The sequence below is a fragment of the Pelecanus crispus genome, chromosome 7, assembly GCF_030463565.1.
Source record: "Pelecanus crispus isolate bPelCri1 chromosome 7, bPelCri1.pri, whole genome shotgun sequence".
Classification (NCBI taxonomy): domain Eukaryota; kingdom Metazoa; phylum Chordata; class Aves; order Pelecaniformes; family Pelecanidae; genus Pelecanus; species Pelecanus crispus.
This window is the reverse complement of record NC_134649.1, coordinates 51,520,636-51,544,807: the sequence shown is the minus strand read 5'-3', so window position 1 is coordinate 51,544,807 and position 24,172 is coordinate 51,520,636. Positions and strand designations below refer to the sequence as shown.

At 44.4% G+C, this 24,172-nt stretch overlaps 1 protein-coding gene across 3 annotated transcripts in view; it reads left to right on the top strand.

Moving 5' to 3' along the window:
* The window catches only part of LOC104033786 (transmembrane and coiled-coil domains protein 1), a 120,644-nt gene that overhangs the window by 70,304 nt on the left and 26,168 nt on the right, over window positions 1-24,172 (top strand). Inside the window, exon 6 of one of the 3 annotated variants that reach the window (XM_075714659.1) lies at window positions 23,894-23,906. The exons of the other annotated variants lie outside the window; for them this stretch is intronic. Coding sequence (XP_075570774.1) covers window positions 23,894-23,906 — 13 coding nt within the window. The remainder of the gene's footprint in view (window positions 1-23,893; window positions 23,907-24,172) is intronic. 3 annotated transcript variants of the gene reach the window in all.

Below are 24,172 nucleotides of genomic sequence, written 5' to 3'. Positions count from 1 at the left end.
GACCGGCAGGAGCGTGTGGGAGATGGGGTGTGTGGAGAAGGTACTGGGAGCACTCGTTCAGTGGCAGTTTTCTGCTAGATCTGAAATACCACCTTAAAAAAATTAGTACTGGTGGCTACTTTGGAGACTGAGGAAATAGAAGCACGCTGCTACATGTGGCATTTCTCAGTTGCAGGGTGCTGCTAAAATGACAGTGGGTTGTCCTTGGTTTGCATGGTCAGCCAAACTGTCCTTACAGGAATCTTTAAATAAATTGTTTCTTCAAATTAGCTTGCGGTTGCTATCAAAATGTTGATCCTTTATTAATATTCAGTGACTTGTATGATACGTACATAATAGGCTTTGGAGCTTGTTGGTTTGCGCTAAGAGTAGAGATGAAGAAGAAAATACTGCTTTTTGTGCCAGCAGTGAGTGAAAAAGCTAAAGGCTATGCAAAGAAATCATTGTGCCGTTTTAGATTTGAAGTAATTGGGTCTAAAAAGGCCCAGCAAGGAGCTCTTGTTGACCGCTGCAGTTCAGTCACAGTTCACGTAATGTGACTGCATCTCCCATTTATTCATAGCTCGATAAAGAGCCCCTGAGAACGTGTTCTTTCTCCAGGGCAATGTTGAAGGCTTGCAGGACTTGGGAGGGACTTGGGCACCACTGGAGCTTTGTGGCTTCCATGTTACAGGTTTCTCAAAACAAATGCCTGTTGCGTGGTCGGCTGGCAAAAATAGAAAGCTAGTTGCTGCAGGTTTTTGGTTTCGGAAATCATCAGCTATCATTAAGCTGTTTTCCACACTGAACATAGTACAAACATCTGCTTTAAAAAGAAATCCTTCCTACGTAAAGAGTCTGCTTAAAGGTCTGGTCTGGTTTGGATGGATACTCATACTTCCTTTATAAATTTTCTTAAAGCCATTGAGATTTGTTGATATTTTCTAGTTCTTCACTAACTACTTAATTTCTACATATTCTTCCAGAGTTTTCTTATGCAAAATACCATGAGAAGGTCTTCATTCACTGTGTGGGAAAAGTTTCTGCGGTGAACTATGAGGGACAGTAGGTCAACTTCAGTGTTTTATTGTCAGTCTCTTTTGGTGGTTTTATTGTCCATCTGTATTGATGGAAGCAGGAGAATTGTGAAGATGCAGAGAGTATCGTTTTACATGAGCCTATATGTAAGCGTTTTGTTAGATATTTAAAGTTCAGGACTGTGCTATCTTTCATATTATCTTGCTTAATATGAATAAAATTCAGTATGCACTGCACTTTACTGATGTGTATGCAAAAATATGGTCTCCTCTCTGAGTATTTTTAGTATTAGACTATCCAAACCCAGCAAGAGTACAAATGGTGGCTCCCCAAAAACGGTAAATGATACTAAGTGATTGTCTGTATAGGAGATTCTTTTGTGTATCTGAAACACTGAACCTGGATTATAGGCATATAGATCATCTCATTTTCTCAGGAAATACAGAACTTGGTACTGCTGCTCAGAAATACAGAAAATGGACCTTGCTGCAGATGTCACTGGAGAGTCACTGGAAATTAGTCAGACAGGTGTTTGTGCCACTTGTTAAACTTCAAAATTGTATCCTTCCAGAATCATCTTGTCTGACAAAAGAAATGTACCTTGGGTAAGTAAACATCAGGAGTTCAAATGGAAGGAATTATTGTAGATTCATAGCATGAGTGTGAAAACCAGAGGACAGCTATTTGCAGGCGCTCCCCTGGCATTGCCTTTCTCCAGTAATCCTGCTGTTGTAGGTTCATGCTACAAATAATTTTCTGCGGTGTTTGGTTCTCTTTGCTGTCTTGAGAAATTACCTCAGTCTGCGTGAATTTGCACCTGAAGAATACACTTTACACTTGGTGAAGTAGCTGTTTGCAGCCGTTTCTTGGAACACGTCCTGTTACTGCTGCCACAGTCCTTCTGCACTGTAGATCCTCTGCTGATTGCAGTGCAATTTACTCATCAGCTGAGCTGGAAATATTCCCTCCCTCTTGCCTCAATCACTAAAAAACACTGGATGAGAGAGACTAAATAAGAATTCTTAATTATCCACCACAATTGCATGCTTTTGTACCTTTGGCATGCCGTGTCCTTCCCTTCTCTCCCTGTTTTGGTGTTTTTCTCTGTAGCTGTTGGGCTCAGCTGCCATCCAGAGGAGTAGTTAACTAGACAGATGAGCCTCCCAATGTGTTTTGGAGTGATGTAGTTATTTATTGTTCTTAATCTGCTCCAGCCCAAACACCCTTCCTGCCTTTTCTCTCCCATAGCAGTATTTTGAGGTATGGTTTCTTTTCTAGTTCTGTTTGGTTACATATTCCAGATACTATTTAACAGAGCCTTCTGCCATTTACAGAGCTATTTCATCTTCAAGTTAAATGAGGGGGGCCAAAAACCCCCAACCCAATCCTTCAGTTCTGTCAGTTTCTTATTTGTCAGTAATAAAGCTGATCTGAAATGTTTAAAGAGAGAGATTTTAAAATTGCAAAGTTCAAGATTAGACTTGTTAGCACACTGAGGGGGAGGAACATTAGGTTCTTCTACTGTTTTGGTCTCACATGAGCAGACTTACATCTAGTAATGTTTGTTGTCTTCTGTCTTCATTCTATTTAGGGAAAGACTCGGAACTCTGCTGTGGTAGCTTGGGAAGATTTACTAATCTGTCATTTAATTTCTAAAGCAGCCCATATTTTTAGACGCTTTGGTATCTGGTGCTGTGCACTGGCTTCCTGGCAGTGTCTAGCTCAGTCTATGCCTGCGCTGCACACAAGTAGAAGGAAGGAAGTAGAAGCCCACACAAATTTGCCTTGGTCAGAGAGCTTTATGCAAGCGAGTGAGATGACTATACTCATTTTGAAGTGTGAAATTTGGTATGGAAATTCAACTTTAAAGTAATTTATTCCTTATTCTGATGTGTTGTTTCCATAGTAGTTCTTCAGGATTAGATGTACTCTCATTCTCCTGAGTAGAGTGTTGCTGTTGTTCAGGTTGATGGTTGAGTTGCTAGCTGGCATGGGCTGGATTTTTTTGGTTTTTTTTTTCCCCCCAGCCTTCTATGTAAGCTGAGTTAAATGGTGAAAATACGGTAACGGAAGGGATAAATTTTAATGCTGCTCTCAGTGCTTTTTAGCTAAAGAAGCTCTTGCATTTAGTTACTGTGGACAGACTAGTCTGCAAGTCCTTTTTTGCTGACGTTGACCATCTGCGTCCATATTGATTGCTGAGTTGCTTGTGTAATTGGCTCTGCTGCGTGGATGCTCGTGGAGCTGGGGTCGGGTTCTTGCTGACAGCTGTACAGGATTGGATTACCGAAGGGATCATGCGCCCTGGCAGGGCTAGGGGAGCTTGGCTTTCCCTGCTGGGGTAGGGCAACGCCGCAGCTGAAGGCTCATTCCCACGGGCCTTGGCTGCTTACGTTTAGAAGGAAGACGCGCCTCTCCTGCCGCTGTAGGATAGAGAACGCGAGACTGGTTAGTGAGCCTGGGGGAAGACTGGGGAGAAAAGAGACCAAAGTGCCAGCTCATCTGCTCGCATAGGGTCTAGGTGTAGAAGGCAAGAAGCTCTGAGCAGTCTGGCGTATGATGAACAATTAGTGAAAATTCCGCAGCTTTACAGTACCAGCACTTCATTTAGCATGCTTGCGTTTTTCTGACTATGGTGCATTAAACCTGATTGTTCAGGCTATTCTGTACTTTCTAGATATCATCCCTGAGTTGTTGTCACAGTTCATCTAATGGACAATTTTTAGTACACTTGGACGCTTCTCAAGGATCATCCTCCTCTTACCTGCTCGTGCCCCCGCCCTTCATGATCAGGTTTCATTGACAGTGTTTGTGTCAAGATGTTTTTGTTGATCCAACCATCTGGAATGTGACCTTTGGTTTGTTTGTTTGTTTTTTAACTGTATATAATTCATGGTTTTAGCAAGGTAAAGGGAAATTTGACATTATTTAACTTCAAAGGTAAGAGAGAAAAAGTGTTTATTAAGATTTGTTGGAGGGCATATATGTATACTATGTATGCTGAAGACTTTGTAAGTTTGGATGGTTCAATCTTACCAGTCAGGGCAACGACCTGATCCTGCATCTGTGACCTGCTCGGGGCCTCTGCTGAGAGGACACCTCCCAGACTGGGGTCACGCGCTGCCACATCCCCACGTGTGGCTGGAGTAGCTGATTCTCCGCGCTGGAACGATGTAAAGGCCACATTTAGCTATTACACTGGCATTTACCACCTGAGCAGTCATTTACTGTCTCCTCCAGAGAAAAGGTAGCAGGACAGATGAGGTGATCTCTGTTCTTTACCACTGAAATATTGCCGTACAGTTGAATGGCATAAACATGCTCCACAAGGAACTGGTTAGTACTGTCTGCTAGTCTGACATGTGCTTACAGTAGAGCTTCTTTGGGTTTGCAAGACTGTTTCCTTCACAGTCAGTCATGCTCTGTGGACATTAATGGTGTGAGGTTGGTATAATTCATTATGGATAAATGATGATCTGGTGGCTGGATTCATTTGGCAGTAGATCCAAAATTATGTATACTGACAAATTTAAAATGCATCCCAAAATGGAGAATCACAGAATCACTGAAGTTGGAAGGGACTTCTGGAGATTGTCTAGTCCAACCCCCATGCCCAAGGCCAGAGCAGCTAACGCAGGTTGCCCAGGACTATGGCTTGGCTTTTGACTGACTCCGGGGATGGAGTCTGGGCAGCCTACTGCAGTGTTTGATCACCCTTGCGGTAAAAAACTTGCGTGGTTTGTTTTGGTTTTGTGGGTTTGGGTTGGTTTTTTTTTTTTTTAATGTTTAAAGTGCCTCCTATGCATCCTTTATAACTTCACAGTGAACAGCTTCAGCACAGACAAATCTTTTAAGATATTTGCTCTCCTTTCAGGACTTCAGCCATGGTTTTCAAAGGCTTATTTAGCGCTGTAACCCAGGAATCCTGTTGGACTGAGACTTTGAGGAACAGAATTTTGATGATAACATGGGTTGTAAGGAAGATGCAGAGCCCTTTGTGCCCTCATAAGCTGAAAATGGTTACTGAGATAGCAGGGGAGTAGGAGCAAATACTTCAGATGAAAAAGTACATAACTATATAGCTGTTATTCCAGGAGGCCTGCAATAAAAGTAAATAACCATTCAGTACTTCGTGTAGTATGTTCCAGTTAATATGTGAAAGAACGCAGTTTTCTGAAGTTTCTCTAAATAGAGATGAAATGCTAAGAAGATCTGAAAAGAACAACTTGACTCAGTTCTGTGAAATAGAAGCAGTTTGTGCAATATGCAGGGTCTGCAGTACCGTGAAGATTGCATTTTATATGTGGCGCTTCTAAAACTGCATATACTTTTAAAAAAAATCTCACTGTGCATCAGCTACTATCTGTCACTCTGTCCAGACACATGTTTCAGGTTACTGACGATTACCAGGCTAGAGTTTCTTCTGCTTCCCTCTGAGTAAACCCGATTTCTGGATTAAATGACTGCCCTGTTCCAGGAGGTAATACCTGAAAGGTTAAATAGCTAGCTTGTGTGTAGAGAATGGTGCTGATGTCTTGGCAGCCATGGTAATATTTCAGCTAGAGGCTTGCTGCACAGTACTATAAACCTTATTTCTATTAATTTCATTGCTGAAAAATTAGCAAACAGTATTTATATCACATTTTATAGAAAGGGCAGTAAATTGGATTAGATACTTTGTTATGCCATGGAGAAGCAACACTTAATTATTCAAGTGGCTCAGTGGATATTTTGACTGAAACTCCCATCTGCCAATGCAGAAATTAGTTCTATTTTTAACAACATGAGACACTCTTCTGCAATTATTCGGCAGAGTTGCTTCTGAGAAGGTATTTTCATGCACTGCTTTTGACTGTCTCCCGGGTGAGGTTTGTGTGTGATCTTCTGTGTATACTCTTTGTTGTCTTACAACAAAGCTGAGCTGTCTTCAGCTAATCAATGACAGTTGTCATTAAAAATGTGTGGAAAAACTCCAGTCAGGAAGCAGAAAACAACTAGGTACTTTCCGAAAAGTTTTATTGTCTAGTTTGAGGCCAGGTTTTTGAGTGGGGAGAGTTGTTAAGCAGTTAGAGTTGGTACAATGAGAAGGCAGGACTCTGAGCCTGCTCATCAGCACATCGTCAGTGCCTCGCTGCTGTGTTTGTACGTGGCTCCCGTTCATGAGATGGATGCTGAAGGCTGCACATCTGGAAAACAGAGAGTGCTTTTGGTGGAATTTGCCATGTAACTTCAACTGTCCTCTTTTAACTGCCAAACATTAGTCCAAATAAGCTGGGTAACAAAAAATACTGTGCTGTAACTGTTTAGTTATCAGGGTGATTTTACTGAAAGGTCAGTAAGCAACTCCGGAAGCAGCTGTGAGCAAGATGGTGTTACGGAACTGGGGACGGCACGGACAGATGCTGCCTGGAGGGAATGTGCATCTGCCGGCTGAGCAAGACGCTGCCTTTGCCATTTGGTTTATAAGCTATTGATTAAAAGTAATGAAGCTTAAGAATTTCTCTATGAGCTAATTCCCATAGCAACAAATTTTGCTTTAGCGCCAGTTCAAGGTTTGTGCGTTTGTGTGTTTGTGTTCCGTTCATGGCACTGCCATGCAGCCACAAAACCTTTTGGAGCAGCACGTGCCGAGGCGTTTGCATGCAGGTGGAGCAGCCACGGGCTGGAGCGGGGTTTGAGGAGCGCACGGTGCCGTGGGCAGTGCCGGGTGTCCCACTCAGGCTGGTGGTGGCCTGGCACAAGTCTGTGCAGCTGTAAGCACTGCTCACCAGCGGTTTGGAGAGGTGACCTTATCAGTGAGGGCTCACTGTGACCCAGGTGGGACCTTATCATCCATCTGAGTAGTCATCGATACGAAATACTAGGCGGAACCTGTGTGGTAAATTGAGAGTAAGAATGAATAAATGTGAGTTGGGATCGATGCATTATTACAGTACACACTGGAAATGTACCAACCTGAGTTAGACCAAAGCTTCCTTCATTATTATGAATTTTTTTTAGAAGATGCTTTAAGTTGACCCAGACTGAGACATCTGAAATTTTGTAATTTTAATTTTTAAAAAAAAAGGAAAAAAAAAAAAAAAAGAGAGATGGGCACAAGAAAGGACTTGCTTTCCAAATCCTCAGCAGTATAAAAGCTTAACCCAGTTTGAGGGAAAGGAATAACGTGATAAATCTGGCGCATTGTAGGATTCTCAACAATCCCTCCACTGCAGTGGCTTCTGCAAAGATTCACACTCTCAGTATGGACTTAAAGCATGCCAGTCCTGAAAACTACCTGTACACTTGCTGAGCAAGAAGAGGGACAAGGTTCCCTTTAAAAACTGATCGTAGTTACTGATCAGTTGGCAGGGACTGCTGTAAGAACAAAAGGTGTGCTCACTGGCTAAACTTGAAATGCATTTATTTCCCAGAACCATAAACCCAGGTGAGGTAGCAGTTAAGTCCGAAAACCAAGCTTGTGTTCTAACGTTGAGGGGAGTGGCAGGAGGAGCACAAGACTTGTCGGTTTTAAGCCCATCTTTTGTTGTTATCAATTTTTTAAAATATTTCTGCAGTTCTTGCACCTTTTTCATTTTCCTGTCTTTAAGCAAGGCCTTTGCTTGTGTTGCTATTGAGCAGGGCTGCTAAGCAAAAGCAGAAATCGGGTGGGTGGGAATAACTGGTGGGTTGGCGCTGGAGGCTGAGTCCTGGTGGGCCACCCTTGGGACAGGTTGTAACGGAGCAGACTTCCCGTGGAACTGGAGCGTCATAAACTTGTCAGTCTACTGCTAGGTAGATCGTTATTACAAATCCAGAGAATGTGCTAATGTAGATTATCCGAGTTTGCGACCTGAAAAACCGTGAGGGAAATACACAGTGTGGTGTCTCTTAGACTTAGTATCCACCTCTGCTTTCCTTGAATCAATATGGCACAGCCAGCCAGGCTGATTAGCAATTAACAGAACATAACCCATGTGAAAACATGCCTGGTGAATAAACTAACATCACTTAAAAATAACTTTCTTTTTAAGGACAGCTCTGTTATGAATAGATGGTGAACGCAGTTGTCTGAGTGCAGAGCAGTAAGCTATGAAGGAACTCTCTCACTTCCCCAGAAGAGTGAGTTGTCTCACCACCCAGCAGTTTCCCAAAACATACAGGGTATGCTTGCTATGTTTACTCAAGGCATAAAATAAAAGCCTCATCTTGACGTGTTTTCCCCAGAGGGCTCGTTCACACCATCAGAATTGCTCGGGATCCGTTCTGCCCGTCGTGCCTCGTGCGGGAGGAAGGCTCCCTGCCTGCTTCCCGGAAGAACCTCGCTCTCTGTCCCGCCAGGGAGGGACAGACCAGATGCATCATGCCTTTTAGCCATGTTTCCAGTCCAGCGGCTCCTTCTGTTTTTCTCTGGGCATCCCAACTGTATTGGGGCACCCTACAGCTGCGCGGGGGCACCGGCCAGGTGGCAGGTCTGTCATTTGTCTCCCCTGGGACTGTGCAGTGCACAAGGCTTCCGCACTGTCTTCAGCAGGGCAGGTGTTGAATTTGTCTGCAGTTAGCTCCCTAACTTGTAACAGGAGTCTGAACATCCTCCTGTGGCGGGTTAGAGAGGAGAGATCTTGAGGTTACACCTTGCCTGGAGCTCTAGAAGAGGTGTAAAGCGTGTCATTCACCCCAGCAGTCTTCCTGTTGGAAGAAAATATTTGGGGTTTTTCTGTCCAGACTATGTTGGGGTTTGTTTGTTTGTTTAAATAAACTTCCAAGACCATTGCCAGCACATGCATTTCGCTTTTTGGTTTTAGTATTCTCCAGAAAACAAGACTCTTGCTTCAGATACGTTCCCGACACGGTCAGCGATGAAGTATTTTTAGCAGACTTGGTGACTCTTCTGCAGTGCATTCATGCCTCGCTTGTTCAGAGCTGCAGTTGCTTTCTCAAACATGCATTCGGGGCTTCTGCCAACGCACCCAGGGTACTACTGCTTCGTATTACAAGGTCCTGCTTTGTCAGGGCAGAACTGAGCCTGACGGGGCTGGAGCTGGTCTCTGCTAACGTAACTGCGGTACAGCATGTTCGGCCGGCGGAGGGGCTCTGGGGTTAGACTGCATGCTTCCCTTGCTGCGCAGCCAGTATGGAGGGCTCGCTGCCTGCCTCCGAAACCGTACGTCTTGTGGCTTTCTTCTTTCTCGGATGTCAGCGGTATTAGGGTTGCGAATGCAGCTGGCTTGCTAGGCGGAGACCTGGGTCTCCGGTGAATGCCGAGGCTCAGCATTTTTGTTAGCTGCTGCTGCTGGCGTTTGCTTTTTAAAAATCAGTCTGTGAGCTGCTGCCTGTTGCGACGCCAGAGGGGTGAAATCAAGTATCTTCTGTCTGTCCTCTAATGAGACTGGGTTAGATTTTTTTTTTTCCTCTGCTGTTGCTCTGTAGTAAGCAATGTTTGTGGCCCAGCTTGGGCTCAATATTAAAATAAGGAAAACTGCTTGCACTGCTGAGGTGCTGTTTGTCTTTCCAGTGTTTGATCTGGTCTTGCTGTTGGAGTAAAGATTTTGTGTTGGGAGATTCCCTGTGAACGTAAAGAATCTGCAGTTTGAATTGTTTACTGATTAGAAAAGATTTCTAATACCCGAAATCCGTGTCTTTTGGGCTTATGGTTCGAGCTTCTCCAGTTATGGCAAGTGATTTCTTCTAGGGAGCTTTGAGGTCAGGCTTCCTCGTGGTAGTCCTCCACAAAGTATTCTGGAATTTGTCCCAAACAGCACAGAATGTAGAGAATTTGTCAGAAGGTGCCGTGTACAGATTTGGAGACCAGCAAGGAATGTGAACCGGAGAGGAAACGTGGCTGAGATCAACTTTTAATAATGTTGAGAATCTCTTTAGCGTTTAATGATTGTGTTTTATCAGGACAGTAAGGTAGTTATAGGAAACTTGCTGTTCTTCAAGATCGAAATGCACTTTTTTTGAAAGTCTGCCTGTATATCCTAGTTTCAGTAGAAATATTTTGGTTGACTTTAAAATCGGGTGCTTCATTAAGAAAACAATGGTGAACCCCACAGCTGTTCCCTTCCCTTGGTCTGGAGGGAATTTCATCAGTCCTTGGATTGCGGGTAGCATTAGCGCTGCTTTGGCCTCCCCGCGCAGGCTGCGGTGCGGTGCCCAGCTGACTTTCTGCCTTGTGCTCGCTCCTGTGAAGGCAGGCTTTGTCGGAGGCAGGTTCTGCTTCGCTTTGGGATCTGCTCGTCGGCGGGGCGGGGGACCTTCCTCCGAGGTTACGGCGGGGCAGTCGGGGCTGCGGGGCTCCCGGCCCGGCCGCCGCGCGTACCCGGAGAGCTGGGGAGCGGCTGCGGGTCAGGGCGCTCCGCAGGGACGAGAACGGGAGAATGGCATACTGTGTTTGGCCCGCATACGCTCATTCCCAGCGGACAGAGCTGCATTGTTGGGACAAAGAAAAGTGAAAATACTAAAAGCATTCAAACTATTTTCTTTTTATTTGGGGAGCCTTTTTCTTTTGTGGAGCGCTGCTAAGTGGCCAGACCAGCATGTAGAGCCACTGACAGAATTTAAAGGTGAGCTCAGAGTAGAAAGAAGATCTTGGCTTGTGTGGTTTTTGCTTTTTTGCAACTTAGAAGGAAGGGGGTTTATATTTTTATATGAGCCATTATCAAAGCGAGGCTAAGATGCCTGCAGAACTAGTACAAAAGATAAGTGACGACTGATCTATTTAAAAGGAGAAAATATTTTTAGTCAATCTGTTTTCAGCTGTTTTTGTGGTACATACTCCGTTTCAGTGACTAATACTTTGGGTTTTAAAACTTCAGCTTTCTTGTGTCGTCAGTTTAGCTGCAAGTATCTGGGTCTTCAATACCTCTCCAGCAAAGCCAGGAAAGATCGGATTGTCTGCTATTCATATTCCTACATTTTAAACAAATGTGGGTTAAAGGGAACGGTTTTTGTAGCAGAAAGGACGTTATGTGTGTCTTTTATAAGCTGTCAATGGAAAAAATAGCATATTGCTACATATTTAAAAAACTTTTTTGTAGGTCATCTGCAAGGAAGAGTTACGTATTTGTTGTTGAAAACAATTTTGAGTTGTGGGGGTTTATTTTTTTGTAAACAGAATAGTGAGTGTTTGCATTTTTCTGGGTTGTTTGTTTTCTTGTGGTTTTCTTCTTTTTTTTTTTTTTTTTTTTTTTTAATGCTGCTTTGACATTCTACTTTCACCAAGGCCACCAAGAAGTATAAAACCAGGACAGTGAGTTATTGTTCAGGATGATTTGTCATTGCTATTCAGGATGCTGTAGCTTCCTCACATTAACCAAACTATTAAATTAGCAGGATATTATCAATTGAAAGCTTCATTGTTATCATTAACCCAGAGAAGAAAGCTGTTAAAATAGCCAGGGCAAACAGCGGTTCATTTTTTTACAGAACTAGGGTCATATCCTGAACAATTTAATTGCTAGTCAGATTTCCCTGTACTGTGAAACCTGTTAAGAGATGATCATGAGCCAAATGAAAATGAAATCTTTAAAAAAAAAAACAAACAAACAACCAAAACACCATAACAGTCTTAAAACAATGAGAGAGCAGCAGGGGAAAGGGAAGTTCCAGAAAAGCCCTGCTAAGCCAACCTTCACAATGGGAGAGGTTGATATTTGGGAGAAAAGAACTGAAATAAAGCCCAAGTCGAGTGTCTGGAGCATATGGCTGGAGTGTCAGGAAGCAGAATCGGATGCCTGTCGGAGAAGGGCTCGGGCCGGTGCGGGTGGCGTTCAGGGCGAGGCAGCAGAAGCACTTGGGGCATTCACGTCGGCTCTGCCTCCCGGGAGCTGGTTGTCAGGCTGGAACATGCTCTCGTATTTGGAACTGGGGTTTAGCAAATTGACAGAAGCAGCGCAGAAGTTCAGAGGGATAGCAGCCTGCAGATCAAGCTTTCAGGAGAGGCAAAACTGAGCTGAGGATGAAGCCTCTTGATGGTGACACGATACAGTAGGTTCAAGGGATATTTCCCATGATTTTTGACTGTAAGAGTGAAGGTAGAGGTGCTCTCAAGGCTAACACTATATAAGAGAGCTTCTGGAAGAGAGCATGGTCTAAAAGGACAGACATAGAAACAACACATTGATAAGGTGTCCAAATGCGTAAATCAACACCAAAAGTCAGTACTGGCAATGGGTGTAATGTGGGAGACAAACCAGTGAAAACAGGTTAAAGACAGTAGTATCTTCCTGAGCAGTCCATAGTATTGAAGGATTTTTTAATCAGGTAAATGAAAGAGAAATGCAAAAGCAAATGCTTCCTGCTTTGTCAAGAACTCGATTCCAAAGACAACATCTGTTTAGCCATTTCTTCTCCATCAGTAATGCATCAGTTTGGATTTAAGGTCATGTACACTATAACCTATAGACCAGTATTTATTTGGAAAGGAAGAGGATGCTAATTTGGGGAAGACTGATGGAGAAGACAAATATAACCTGAAAATATTAAAACACAAACGCTAGTTTCTGTGGTAGCCACCTGCCTCTATAGTCTATGGGAAGGGACAGAATTTCCTGCTTTCTGTCGGTGAGTTGAGCTTGAACGCATCTTGAGAGCATTTCATCATTATATGGTACTCTGCCCACATACAGTGGTCTGGTATGATGTAATTTTGTAAGCTTCTGGATAGGATCACCATGAGCAAAGATTATCAGAGCTCGTGACTTTTAGATTGATCAATCAACAAAGTCGCTCAAATTATTATTTTGCTCTTTAAAGAAAGGAATAAATAGGGATTGTTGCGTGCCAGCCACCGACTTCAGCAGCCTCTTGCACATCACGAACCTAGAGCACGCCCAGAAATGGAATCCTTATTTTGTTCAATACTCACTGTGAAACCTGCAGGAGCAACAACATTTTCTTTTGTCTGAATTAGTCCATGTAATCAGTGGCCCTCTTCATGGTTTGCATCCACGTCTTGGTTTTGTATTCCGGAATAAAGGAGCCTTCTGTAAAATGTATTCACATCTTATTTATGGCTCATGGGGAACCTGCTTTCTTCCACACCCAGTCTGTTGTGATATTATTAGTTCTAACTATGTAACTTATGAGTTTACTTCGTAAATCATATTATGCAAATCTGATAGATGGGCTCACTGAATTTTATGTGCTGCTATCAGTGAGTTTCATCGGCTTTTTTGGTTTTATGATTTTTGTAGAAGTTCTGCAAGTTCCAAATATAGCTTCAGACTTTCAGTTATACTGAGACTTTCATCTGCTGTCATGGCAGAAGAGCATTCAGAAGCAAAGAAAGAAAGAAAGGAAAAGCATACTGCCTTCCAGAGGAAGTACAGCCATAAATGACTGTGGACATGAAGCTCCTTTAGAAATCAAGAAGCATGATCTGAGATTATCTTTCACTTCTGAGCTGAGAGGAGAGCTATCAAATTCAATGTATCCAAGCCATTTTAATGAATGTAAGACCTCAGATATATTATTGAGTTAACAAATTAGCCATGCAGCTAAGCTGTAGTAACCCATCATGTCATGTACTTATTGTACACTTTAAGCTCATTGCAAGGTAGGAACAAAATCTTAAATCTTGAATCTACAGACTTCAGGTTCAGGCAAATGCATCCTGCGTCACAGTTGCAAGGCCAACACAACTCATGTTTTCAAATACTGTGATTAACACACAGCAACTTGGTATGGGTTCTTTGTTGATGCTTTAAAGAAAGTCAGGTCACTGAATGGTAAAAACTAAACCACCAAGACAGTTGCTGAAGGATGAGAAGATGCTTTTTGTGGGTTTGTTTTTTTGTTGTTGGGGTTTTTTTTTCCCCCCTTTTCTAATAATAAGAAAGTGTGAGAGGGTAAAGTTTGGTAGTTCAAGAATCTTTAACAGTGTGATAGCCAGAAATAATCAATTTAATACATAGATATCAAAAAACCTGAAAGCTGACAAGTGAAATTTTGTTTAAAGGAAATGAAAGCAATTTCAACCAGAGCTGTTTGCCTTTCCAAGGTTGTTATGGGAGAAAACATAGTGTTAAGACTAAAAGAAATGGTTTTGGGGGGATGGGTGTATTCTGTATCAGTTAGACTTACATCAGACATGTGATGATGTTCATGCCAGCAGTATTGAGAAATGAAATACCAAGCCTACTTGGAAACTTTCCATTTCATCACTATGCAGTTTTTAAGTTGCAGCTTTATTGGTAAACTTAATCCTTTACGCAGACTGGGCGTTTTGCCTTGATTGTGGTTTCTGCTGAACCAGAGTGATGCTGCATAGTATGCTAAAAGTCTTTATCTTGTATTTTACCGTGTCAGGAAAAAGGAAGATAGTTTTTTATATGCAGATTTCTAACAGGTTAACCAAGTCATTGTTTATTAAAAAAAAAATAAAGACTAAAACCATTTAAAGACTATCACCCATTTACTAATCAGTTATATTACATCTTAGGCTGTGTCTAAAATTGGAACTGGACTATGACTGCTCAAACTTTACATTTGGTGCCATTTGAGGAAAACCAGAGCTGTGAAAGTAGATAGGCACAGATGAGTGACATTGTCAAGGCGCTCTTTGCACTGTCCTCTATACAATGGCGGCTCATGGGACACTAGTGGCAGCCTGTTGTGGTTTCTTGGAGACAGGGAACAGCAGCATCAGGTGCCCTGAAAACGAAGTGCTGTCTCTTGTCAGCAGCCAGGTGCTTCAAGCCTGGTGTGCATTACCTCATGGTGAGAAAAGGAGTAGTCCTGCAGGCACGCCTTCTCCTGTTTGCAGGCACAGCTTGGTAGTTACTCCTGGATAAATGTTACTCTTGGATCAGTGCAGCCAGTGAGACAGGAGAAGATGGGGTTTGGCGCTCAGAGCTGCAGGCGTTGGACCATTTTGCCTAACAAAAACTCCCAATGGAGATGAAAAGTGGGGGGGGGGGGGGGGGGGAATCTGTTATGAGGAAATTTTTGTGGCTTGTGGCAAGGATGTAAGAGTTCCGTAGACTTTGAAGAATAAGCAGAGGAGTGATTCAGAGTGTCAGTGTTAAACTCTGGAGCACTGGTCAGAGCTAGGAGAGAGCATTATGTTGAAAAATTATAGTGGGTGCTAGCAGCTGCCTTCCTGATTCTTACCTGGCGAAAGCGGGTTGAAGACGGTGGGTCTGTTCAGGACAGATCTGGGGAGCTCGGTGCGTCTTCCCACGTCCCCTCTCCTTCACCACCATCGAGAGAAAGCGCGCCAAAGTCTGGAATTGATTGCAGCTGATGATCAAATACTGCTGTAGGGATGAGCAGAAGCGCCGCCGGTTTCGTGGCTGGACCGCGTTTACCTTTGGCCGCCTCAGCGCACCGTCAGCACCGGCACGGTGCGGCGCAGCGGGGCCCGGCGTGTCAGCAGCGCCGCCGGCCCTCCCGGTGACGAACGGGCCCCGCCGTGCGCAGTGGCCCAGTTAGGCGGCCTGTAACGATTGGCCATTGGTGATAGCAGAACAAAATAATTGTGCTGTTACACACCCCCAGGTTTATGAGCAAATTCTAAGCAATATCCTAAAGGGATATGGGGTTTTATTTCCCAGTACAACAACTTGTGTGCAGAAAACGGGTAGATGTGGCACTTGGGGACATGGTTCAGTCTAGTCTACCCTTGATTGGTTTAGAGTAGACTTGGTAGTGTAGGTTAATGGTTGGACTGGATGATCTTGAAGGGCTTTTCCAACCTAAACGATTCGATGATTCTATGATTCTAACTTGTACCTTAGTGGCATAACGTGTAAATGTTCATTGTTCCAGGATTTTTCTAGTTGTAGGGCGTCAACACGGAGCTGGGTGCGGTAGCGGAACAGCTGGGTATGGTGGTGGGGCGCCGGGCCAGGCTCTGGAAGCTTCTCTGGGGGTGGCTCGCGAGGGGCCGGGAGCTGACAGCCACGCAGGCCCCAGGCTCGCCCGGAGCGCGGCTGGCCTGTGCAGCACCTCTGCTGCGGAGAGGGGGGGGTCTGCCTTCTGCCTGTCGGGGTCACACCTCAGAAACAGGTAGTGGACACCCATGAGAACAGCTACAGCTGCCCGAAGAGGAGTGTTGTTAGCTGCTATCAACCGTAAGGTCACAGCAGAAAAAAGGTAATAGCTGAGAAGTGTATAGTGCCAGGACACCTGAAGGTGTCTTCATCCCGATCCTGCACCCTTGTTCGAGGGGAACTGAGCCCTCTCTTCCAGAGCCGCCTTCTCTCTGGAGGCCTGCGTTGCTGGTGTCCCCCGGCAGCGGCGGAGCGAGCGCAGAAGCCCAGAGCGGTCCCTTCGTGCTGTAGGTCACAGGCCTGCCAAAGCTTAACTTTGTTTTCCCCTTGCTTTCCCTGCTGGCGAGAAGTGGAGTGCATCCCAGAGGGCCGTGAAGCAGCGACGGTCAGTGAACGCCCCGAGTGCTAATTCTGGGCTGAGATGCAGGCAGCCGTCGTGGATTTGGCAGTTTCTCCTGTACCTGGAAACATCAAAAAGAATGGAGACTGACAGAGGTGACTTTCTTCCCCTTCCAGAAGGGCGCCAAAGGCTGCCTCCGTACCGTCTGTGCGCAGGGCACTGTAGCCCCTGGGCTGGTCACTGGGGACTGATCCATGCCAGCGTCCAGGCACAAGCCGGTTTGCGCGGCTAAGGGCTAATGCCTTTGGGAGGGATTAGCCACATCACAGCGCTGTGCCAGGGCTACCCCTCAGCCCCCTGCAGCACCTGCTGCCCTTGCTATTTTTGTGTGCCTCCTAAGATGACGTGCTGAGAGCCCGTCCGAGCACGCAGCGTAATGCTGGGGGAGTGCGTTGGCCGCCCTGGGAAGTGACGTGAGGGCCTCTGGGCGTGGAGACCCGCTGGGCAATGTCACAGGGCTGACCCTGGCAGTGACCGGCCAGGGCACACCTTGGTCACTGTGACTCCAGATCTCCAGATGTTTTTCTCAGAGGAACTGTTTGGCCTCAGGAACGTAGCAGCAGGCGTGTAAGTGTAGACCAGCGGGAACGCAGAGCCTGCAGCTAGGCAGGAGCGGGCTCCACTGACAGCACGGGTATGCCGAGAGGCACGGGCAATTGGTTTCTCATGAGGAAGAAAAAAGAAAGGCAGCCATTTCCATTCAAGACCAGCAAACTTCTGACTTGATCTTATACCCCCAAGCTAGAATTTTCTTTTGCACCAAGATCTCCTTTGCTTTAGTGGGATTTAGTGCAGTTTTGCATGTCCTTTGGACAGAAGTCTTTGAAGTTCCATTCTAGGTTTGGAAGTGGATCTTAATCAGTACTAACAAATTAGTGTAAAGTGAGGTTTTGGATCATCGCATGAAGAGCTGGAATAGACAAGCTCAGCAAAAACTTTTTAGAAGTCTCTCCTCACTAGGTTATCAATATCGAAAAGTCCTTTCCTAAAAGGACATCATTTTAACCATGCATGCAAATCTGGTCTAGTAGCAATTTGGCAGGCAGCAACCAGATTTTTCTCATCGTTACTGTGGTAAAGTTGATTTGATGCAGCAGTAATCAGGCGAATGCCCTTGGAAAATGTCCTTGATAGCCTCCTGAAGAATGACCTGCCCATGCATGCACAAGTTTTCTCTCTAACCTGGTTCGTGGAGCCATCTACTGGCTAATAACAGCTGGGACTGTGGATTGCCTTTTGGTAGTGCTTCAGTTTTGAGCTGCACCATCACAGCCTGCCACGGTCTCTTCCTCGAGATTCAGTGTTGGTATTGTGTGCTAAATTGGCTATAAAAAGCACCATCAGTACGGCCGCACTTCACACCAGGGCTACAGGGTGCAATATTTATGGACTAACCTTTCTCTCTCTCAGTATTAAGTGCTAGTAGAAACATTTTTTATACTTCTGGAAAGGCGTGTGGGGAAAGGCAGGGCTGTTTTTCCTGCCGTGATTAAAACTCAGGCAAGAAACTGCAAACAGTAACAAGGAAAGCGAGTCCTATACAGAGCATCCTTTGAGTGAAATCTGAAAAAGGCAAATATAGTCAAAACAAACTTTATCCCAGTGGGTATGTACAGAGGAGGGGAACTCCAGTTCTGTGCAGTGACTTTGAAGTCTAGGAGCTTAAATTAGAAGGTAAATGTTAAATAATGCATTAACTTAAAGTGCTTCTGATCCAAATGGTGCCTTATAGCGTTGGGTTATTGCGGCTTTTATAATCACACAGAGTTTTGTAATTTGTATATGCCTGCAAGAACGTTAAGGTGGCTTTAGCCCTTGTCGCTGGGCAGTAAGCATGGGAACAGACTGTTGGCTTTCAGTTTTGGGGGCTGATATGGATGAAGCCCACATATCTGTGATTAGGTCTTCTTGCAGCTCTGCAGAAACTTACTAATCACCACATAATTAACCAGAAAGCCTTATGCAAGATGCCTCATATCACTGAGATTATTGAGCCAGGAGTAGTGTTTAATTATTAACTCTTCACTGGCAGTATAAAGTTCTAGTCAATAAAGGCAAATCTTGTAGCTTTGAATTTTCAGTAATCTGTGTTCATTTTAAGGCTTTACGGTAGCAAGTTGTTTAGCCTTTCCACCTGTTTACTTAAGCCAAATATTGTAAATTCATTAGCTGTGTAGATACTCTTATACCCTGTTAGTATGCATTGGTAAGTTTAGAGGATAAAAATCTCATTACTAAGTGTTGCCCTTTCTAGCAGTTCATCATTGTGTTGTGTCATTTTATACTAAAGGTATCTCCTATTTGTCTGACAAATAAGATTTTTTAAGTCAGTGGTTTTTAAGGGAGATCTTCCTTGCCCTGAAGCCTTCGTGCTTTGAAAGCAGTAATAGTAGCTTTTAAAAAGGTTAGGGAGAAAGGTTTCCTTTCCTGAGAGAGAATACCTGTTTGTGGGTCCAGAAGTTTTGTTTAGCACAACAAATGAAGTCCTTTTCTCTTCCCTATTTTTCTTTCCTCTTCTGAATTTTATCAAGCTGATATTTTCAGTGTGGCTAAGATCCCTTTAACCCAAGTACAAGGAAAACTAGAACCTGCAGATAAGCAGTGATGCGACCCCAGCCGATGGTAGCCACCGGGGAGGCTGTAAGGCAGGAAATCTTCGCTGTTCATCATTATGTCATGCAGCGCTTCCCAAAGCGAGGTGAGGCGTTTTAGAGATGAGTCATGTGTCTGTTGCAGCTCCCAGCGTTAAGGATCCGTTTACCTCGACTTAGAAAAAGCCACAAAACTGAACTGTTCTTTGGGAACGAGCTAATGAAAAGGGAAGGAGCATGACATTTTTTGTTGGCGGATTCAAGTGCCGTATCAAGAATAAGGTTTGCAGTGTTAGGAAGAGGTGCAAGATAGTTCCTGAAGATCCGTATTTCTAGGGAGCCTGTGTTTTGAGGAAGGAGTTAAACTGCTTGAGCATCTTCCTGCCTGCTGTCTGCATAAACAGAGTCCTTTGGAGCTGAAGTGATCTTTAAGTGCACTGTAAAGCAGGTGTTTTGTACTCCTTGTATAAAATACACTCATTTTGGATTTATCTAGGGGGGATTTCCTAGTGTAGTTAGAAGAAAGCCGAGCCTGTTATGTTTCAAGCAGATCAGGAGAATTATGAATTCTTTGGACTTTAGAAAGAATGTTTTCTTTCTGAAGTCCTGAAAATGAGTTGACTGATGCTTAGAGCACAGTTCCCAGTTGAACTCTGGCAATGTTTGCTGATTTGGATGAGCTTTGGTTTTAGTCCGTGTGCTCCGTGCTTAGTTGCTGACACATACTTCTTTAATTGAGCTGGCAGAAAAACCACACTAGACAATATAGACTATTAATTTGAAAACTATGACAATGGTTGCAATCATTTTATTATTTTACAATCGCAAGTAGACAAAATGAATGTATATGCTGTACAGTTCACATGTATTCTGATAAATACTCGTATTCTTTTTAGCTTGGATCTGAAAAAGCATTTACAATGCAGAACCACAGATTTAGTCTGGCACAAAAAGTGCATGATGAAGAAACTGATGTAACTTAAAAAGCTATCACTCCTGTGAGTATCAAGAGTTAAGAAAATGAAAACCTAACACACACACATGCATAAGCTGCTGGATGTATACTTGATTAAAATGTGTTGGCTGCCAAGCAAGTCCTTCTGTCTTAAAGTTTTTAATAAGCAATTGTTCCTTTGCTTCTCCCCTTCCTTCCTCCTCCTCATATGCACTAATATATACACACATCCCTTCCTTCATTACTGCGCACACATACATATGTACACACCCTTGCTTTCTGCTCGCTCGTCGCCTCCCGCCCCGCCTGCCGGTGCTGGCCAGTTAATTGTCCGGAACTCGCCGCGCGCAGGGCAGTCGTCTGTAGCGTTACCCCGTGGATTCTGCTTCCTCCGGTGGCCAGCTTTCCGCCTTCAGCCACATCTGCTCTTTTGTCCTACACAACTGTGTAATTCCACTTTCCTTGGAGGGGAGGGCTGATGCTGCATCATCTATATGTAAATGGCTGACTAATGCTTACATTTAGGAGAGTCTCTATCTGACATTTTAGTCTTGAAACTATTGGGAGTGACACAGTGACAGAAGCAGGTACTTCATCTGGCTTTTTATAATAAATATTCAGGATTTGTGAGCTGTACACCTGTTTAAGTGCCCCCTTTGAGGACAGTCAGAGGTGGAAATTTTTCCCTGATATAACTAACTTAAAGTTTGCCCCCCTTATAACTGCACTTGGAAGCATGAAAAGTTTCCTGATGTCTAAAGTTGTGTTGCAGGAGTCCTGGCATACCTGGAAGTTGATGAGTTTGTCTTGGTCTGACCCTGTTTTTAGGAAGACCTGTCTTATACATGCAGCTTTGCTTGAGTCTGTGTGCCCTGCATTTGTGTCTGTTCACAGAATTGAAAGAGTCCGTCACCTGTGAGGCGCTTCTAGCCTGTTCTGACATTTGTGATTGGTTTTGTCTGCATTTGATGCAGAAGAGGAGATGAAATCTTTACGCATGAGAGGAGGCTGAGTCTGATTTATTTCTTTTTTTTCATCTATTATGTTGATCATGGGATGTCGCTAGATGTGTAATCTAATATTTGTCATTTGATGTGCTGATACCAAGTACTGGCACTTTACTGCCTTGTAATTTGGCTCGTACCACTTGCTTGGCTTTCCGGCTCTCCTCCCTCTCACCTGTCATCCTTCACTTGGAGAACCTGATTCAGAAGGTTCAAAGCAGATCTTGATTTCATGAGCCTTGCAGTTTTCCTGTACCCAGAAAGAGAGTGAAAGGGGTTGATACTCCAACTTACGCTCCTTTTATTAAGTGCTGTGTGCAAGCGCTAGGTTGGCCTCTTAGTAATCCTTCCTGAATCACTAAGAAGCAGGACCTGTACAAGTATAAAGCCTGTGTTGGAACAGATATTCCAAACCCAGGATCTTAATTAATGACTAGTTTCAGTGCTGGATTTTTAAAAACAAAACAAAAACCCCAACAAACAAACAAAAAAAACCCCAAAACCCCCCTATATGTTTACTTTGCCACAGATTACTGAAGCTTCTGGTTTGTACTTGCTGAATTCAGAGCTCAGCCTCTATTTCTCCAAGTGTTCCTCTCCAATTTTATGTAGCTTTGTGTTAAATGGAGGGATCCAGTTTCCACTGCACAAGAAGACTGTGCCAGGATAAGCTCTGATAAGGATATGGTTTTAGCACTAGCACGCAGGGTTTGAGCACGTGCTTGCTTTTCCCACTTACCTCCACTGTGTATCACTTGTACCTGGTATTCCAGTGTCTTCACGTGCAGTGGTCTCAAAAGCGAGTAATGGAGTTTAGAAATCTGGACCACGAAGCTTTAGAAACAGCCGTGTCCCAAGCTTGGCAGGACAAAGTTACATCATATATATCACATAAACTACCAAACCGTGAATCCGATTTTTCTCTCCAGCGTGCCCATGGCAGTGTGGGCCTCGGATCACTTGAAATGCTGCCGAGGGCCCGCCTGGTGCAGCGGCAGTACCGGCGTTCCGCCGCGCTCTCCCAGGCGCTCGGTTCCAGCGGCAAGTGGGGCTGCGTGTGGGGCCCGGGGGTGGCAGGGGCGGCGGTGCTCAGCCTCCGTCCGGAGCGTCTGCTCCCGGTGTCTCTTGAGGACTTGGAGCCAAATCAAGGATGTCCTGCTATGGTGCTGGCCCAGTTTTCTTCTGGTAATTATAGTCCGCCTTTTTAGACTCCTCTGCTGTTTCGGTTTCAGGGGTTTGTCTTCCTGTAGCTGTTACTTCTGTGTCCTCGTTTTCCCAGTTTCACTGATGCAGAGTGCACTGTTCGGTTGTTGCTATGAGGAACTTGCTAACACTGGCTTCTCTTCCCGTCAGCTGGATGTGCGCCTCAGGTGCTGAAAAGAGGCATTTCGCGTGTGAAATACTGTAGATGAGGGAGAGGGTGTGGAGGTCACCTTTTCTCCCCAGTTTAAGCACCACTTTAGGGAACAGCACAGTGAAGGAATGATTGCAACTCAGTTCTTGAATTTTCCACCAGTTCCTCACTCTCACTTCATATTTTGCATTACTTAATATTTGGCAGCATTCGGATCTCCCCAAATACATGGATCTAGCCCCTACTGTATTTTTTCCCTAAATTTCTTGGTTTTAAGGGGTCTTGGAAAGAGTTCTCATCTTGTTGCAGGGGTCATATGAGCATCTAATCTCCCTAAGTTTTTAAGCTGCATGAAAGCTCATTTGCCCCCCGCCATCCCTCCTCTCTCCAGTTTTACTAAGTAACTTCAGGAAGGAAATGCTGTGGAATGCAAACGAGTGACCCGCAGCTGCACCTCCCTTGCTGCTGATGCAGAGGCTGAGGGGAGGTGCGGGGAGACCGCCTGGAGCCGCGAAGGGCTGCGCGCAAGCGTGGGTGCTCGGTGCCCCATCCCCTGCTGCCGTTCGCAGTGCTGTCTCTGTTTATGAGGCTTTTTGCGTTCCTGGCTCAGACACCCGGGAGCATCTGTGTCCCCCCACGTTACTGAGGCTTGATCCCATCGTCTGGCTTCTGCTGTGGTAGTCGTCTTCTGCTGTGCGACGCTCGCGGGGAACGGAGGCAAGGGCGGCAGTGGCACAGGACTCGTTGCAGCAGTGAGGCTTGCGCAGGCTCACGGCTGGACTGCAGCTTGCCAGAGTTGTTTAAATTTGGTTTGCATAGAAGAGTAGCTCTCAGTGCTCTTTTTATGATGTTTCTATTTCTTTGTCGGCGCAGAAGTCCACTTTTAACAGCGTGGAACGTCAGTGCACTGTTGCCACGCTTTGGGAGTGTAACAAAAATTAGTGAAGAAAACATGCATTCCTCTTTGAGGAGTGAAACTGATTTCTCTTAATGGAGGTGATATTCAGCCTGGTAGGTTGGTTTTGGTTTTATTGCTCTGTAAAGCTTGTGAAGGCTGTATGATTATATTCAGTAGAATAATGAGCATATTCTCATGAATTTTCATGGATTTGTTTGTTGCTTTACATGGTGAAATGATCTGTCTGGTCATTCTATCACAGTAGAATTCCTGTGAATGAAGCTCGGTTGTACCTGACATAAACTGCTTCCTAAATAAGGCTAATGACATTCTGTACAAGAAATTTCACCTCCCTTCCCCTTCACCTCTGTTAGATGGGGTCTACTATCCTTAATAGAGAAAAGGTCTTAGAAATCTGGAGGTTTCTCAGTATAGATACTGTTTTTCGAGAGTGAAATCTGCCATAAGAATGTGAAACAGTTCCTTGAAAAAGTTAATTGTGACCTTTTTTTAATTTCTTGTCACTGTGTTAGATTGCGATGCAGAATCTAGCGTGTGCCCTGAACTTGCACAAGCATAGGAATTGTTTCAGTTTCTGTTTTTAGCCTGGATGGCTTTTTTTAGCAGAGATTTCTCACTAGGCTCTTGCAACAGGGTGGGTGCCTTTTGGCCTGGTTCTTGCTTCGAAATGGTCTGGAGCACAGCTGATAAAGTCAGAAGTTATCTGGCAGACATGCAGCACAATGCAGCGTTGTGCAATACAGTGCAGTACGTTGTTATAAAACTCTTCTGCGTGCCCTGGATGACTAGCTGATTTCAAAGATTTTGCAGATGGGGGGTGGGATCCTCATTTGGTATAGGTCAGTAATACCAACATTTCTTTTTAAAAGCCTTCTTTACAACAGCTTTGCTAGATTGAATTCTGTGTGCCATTTGTTACAGCAGTGCTCTTGTGATCAGAGAATCTTGCTATCTATT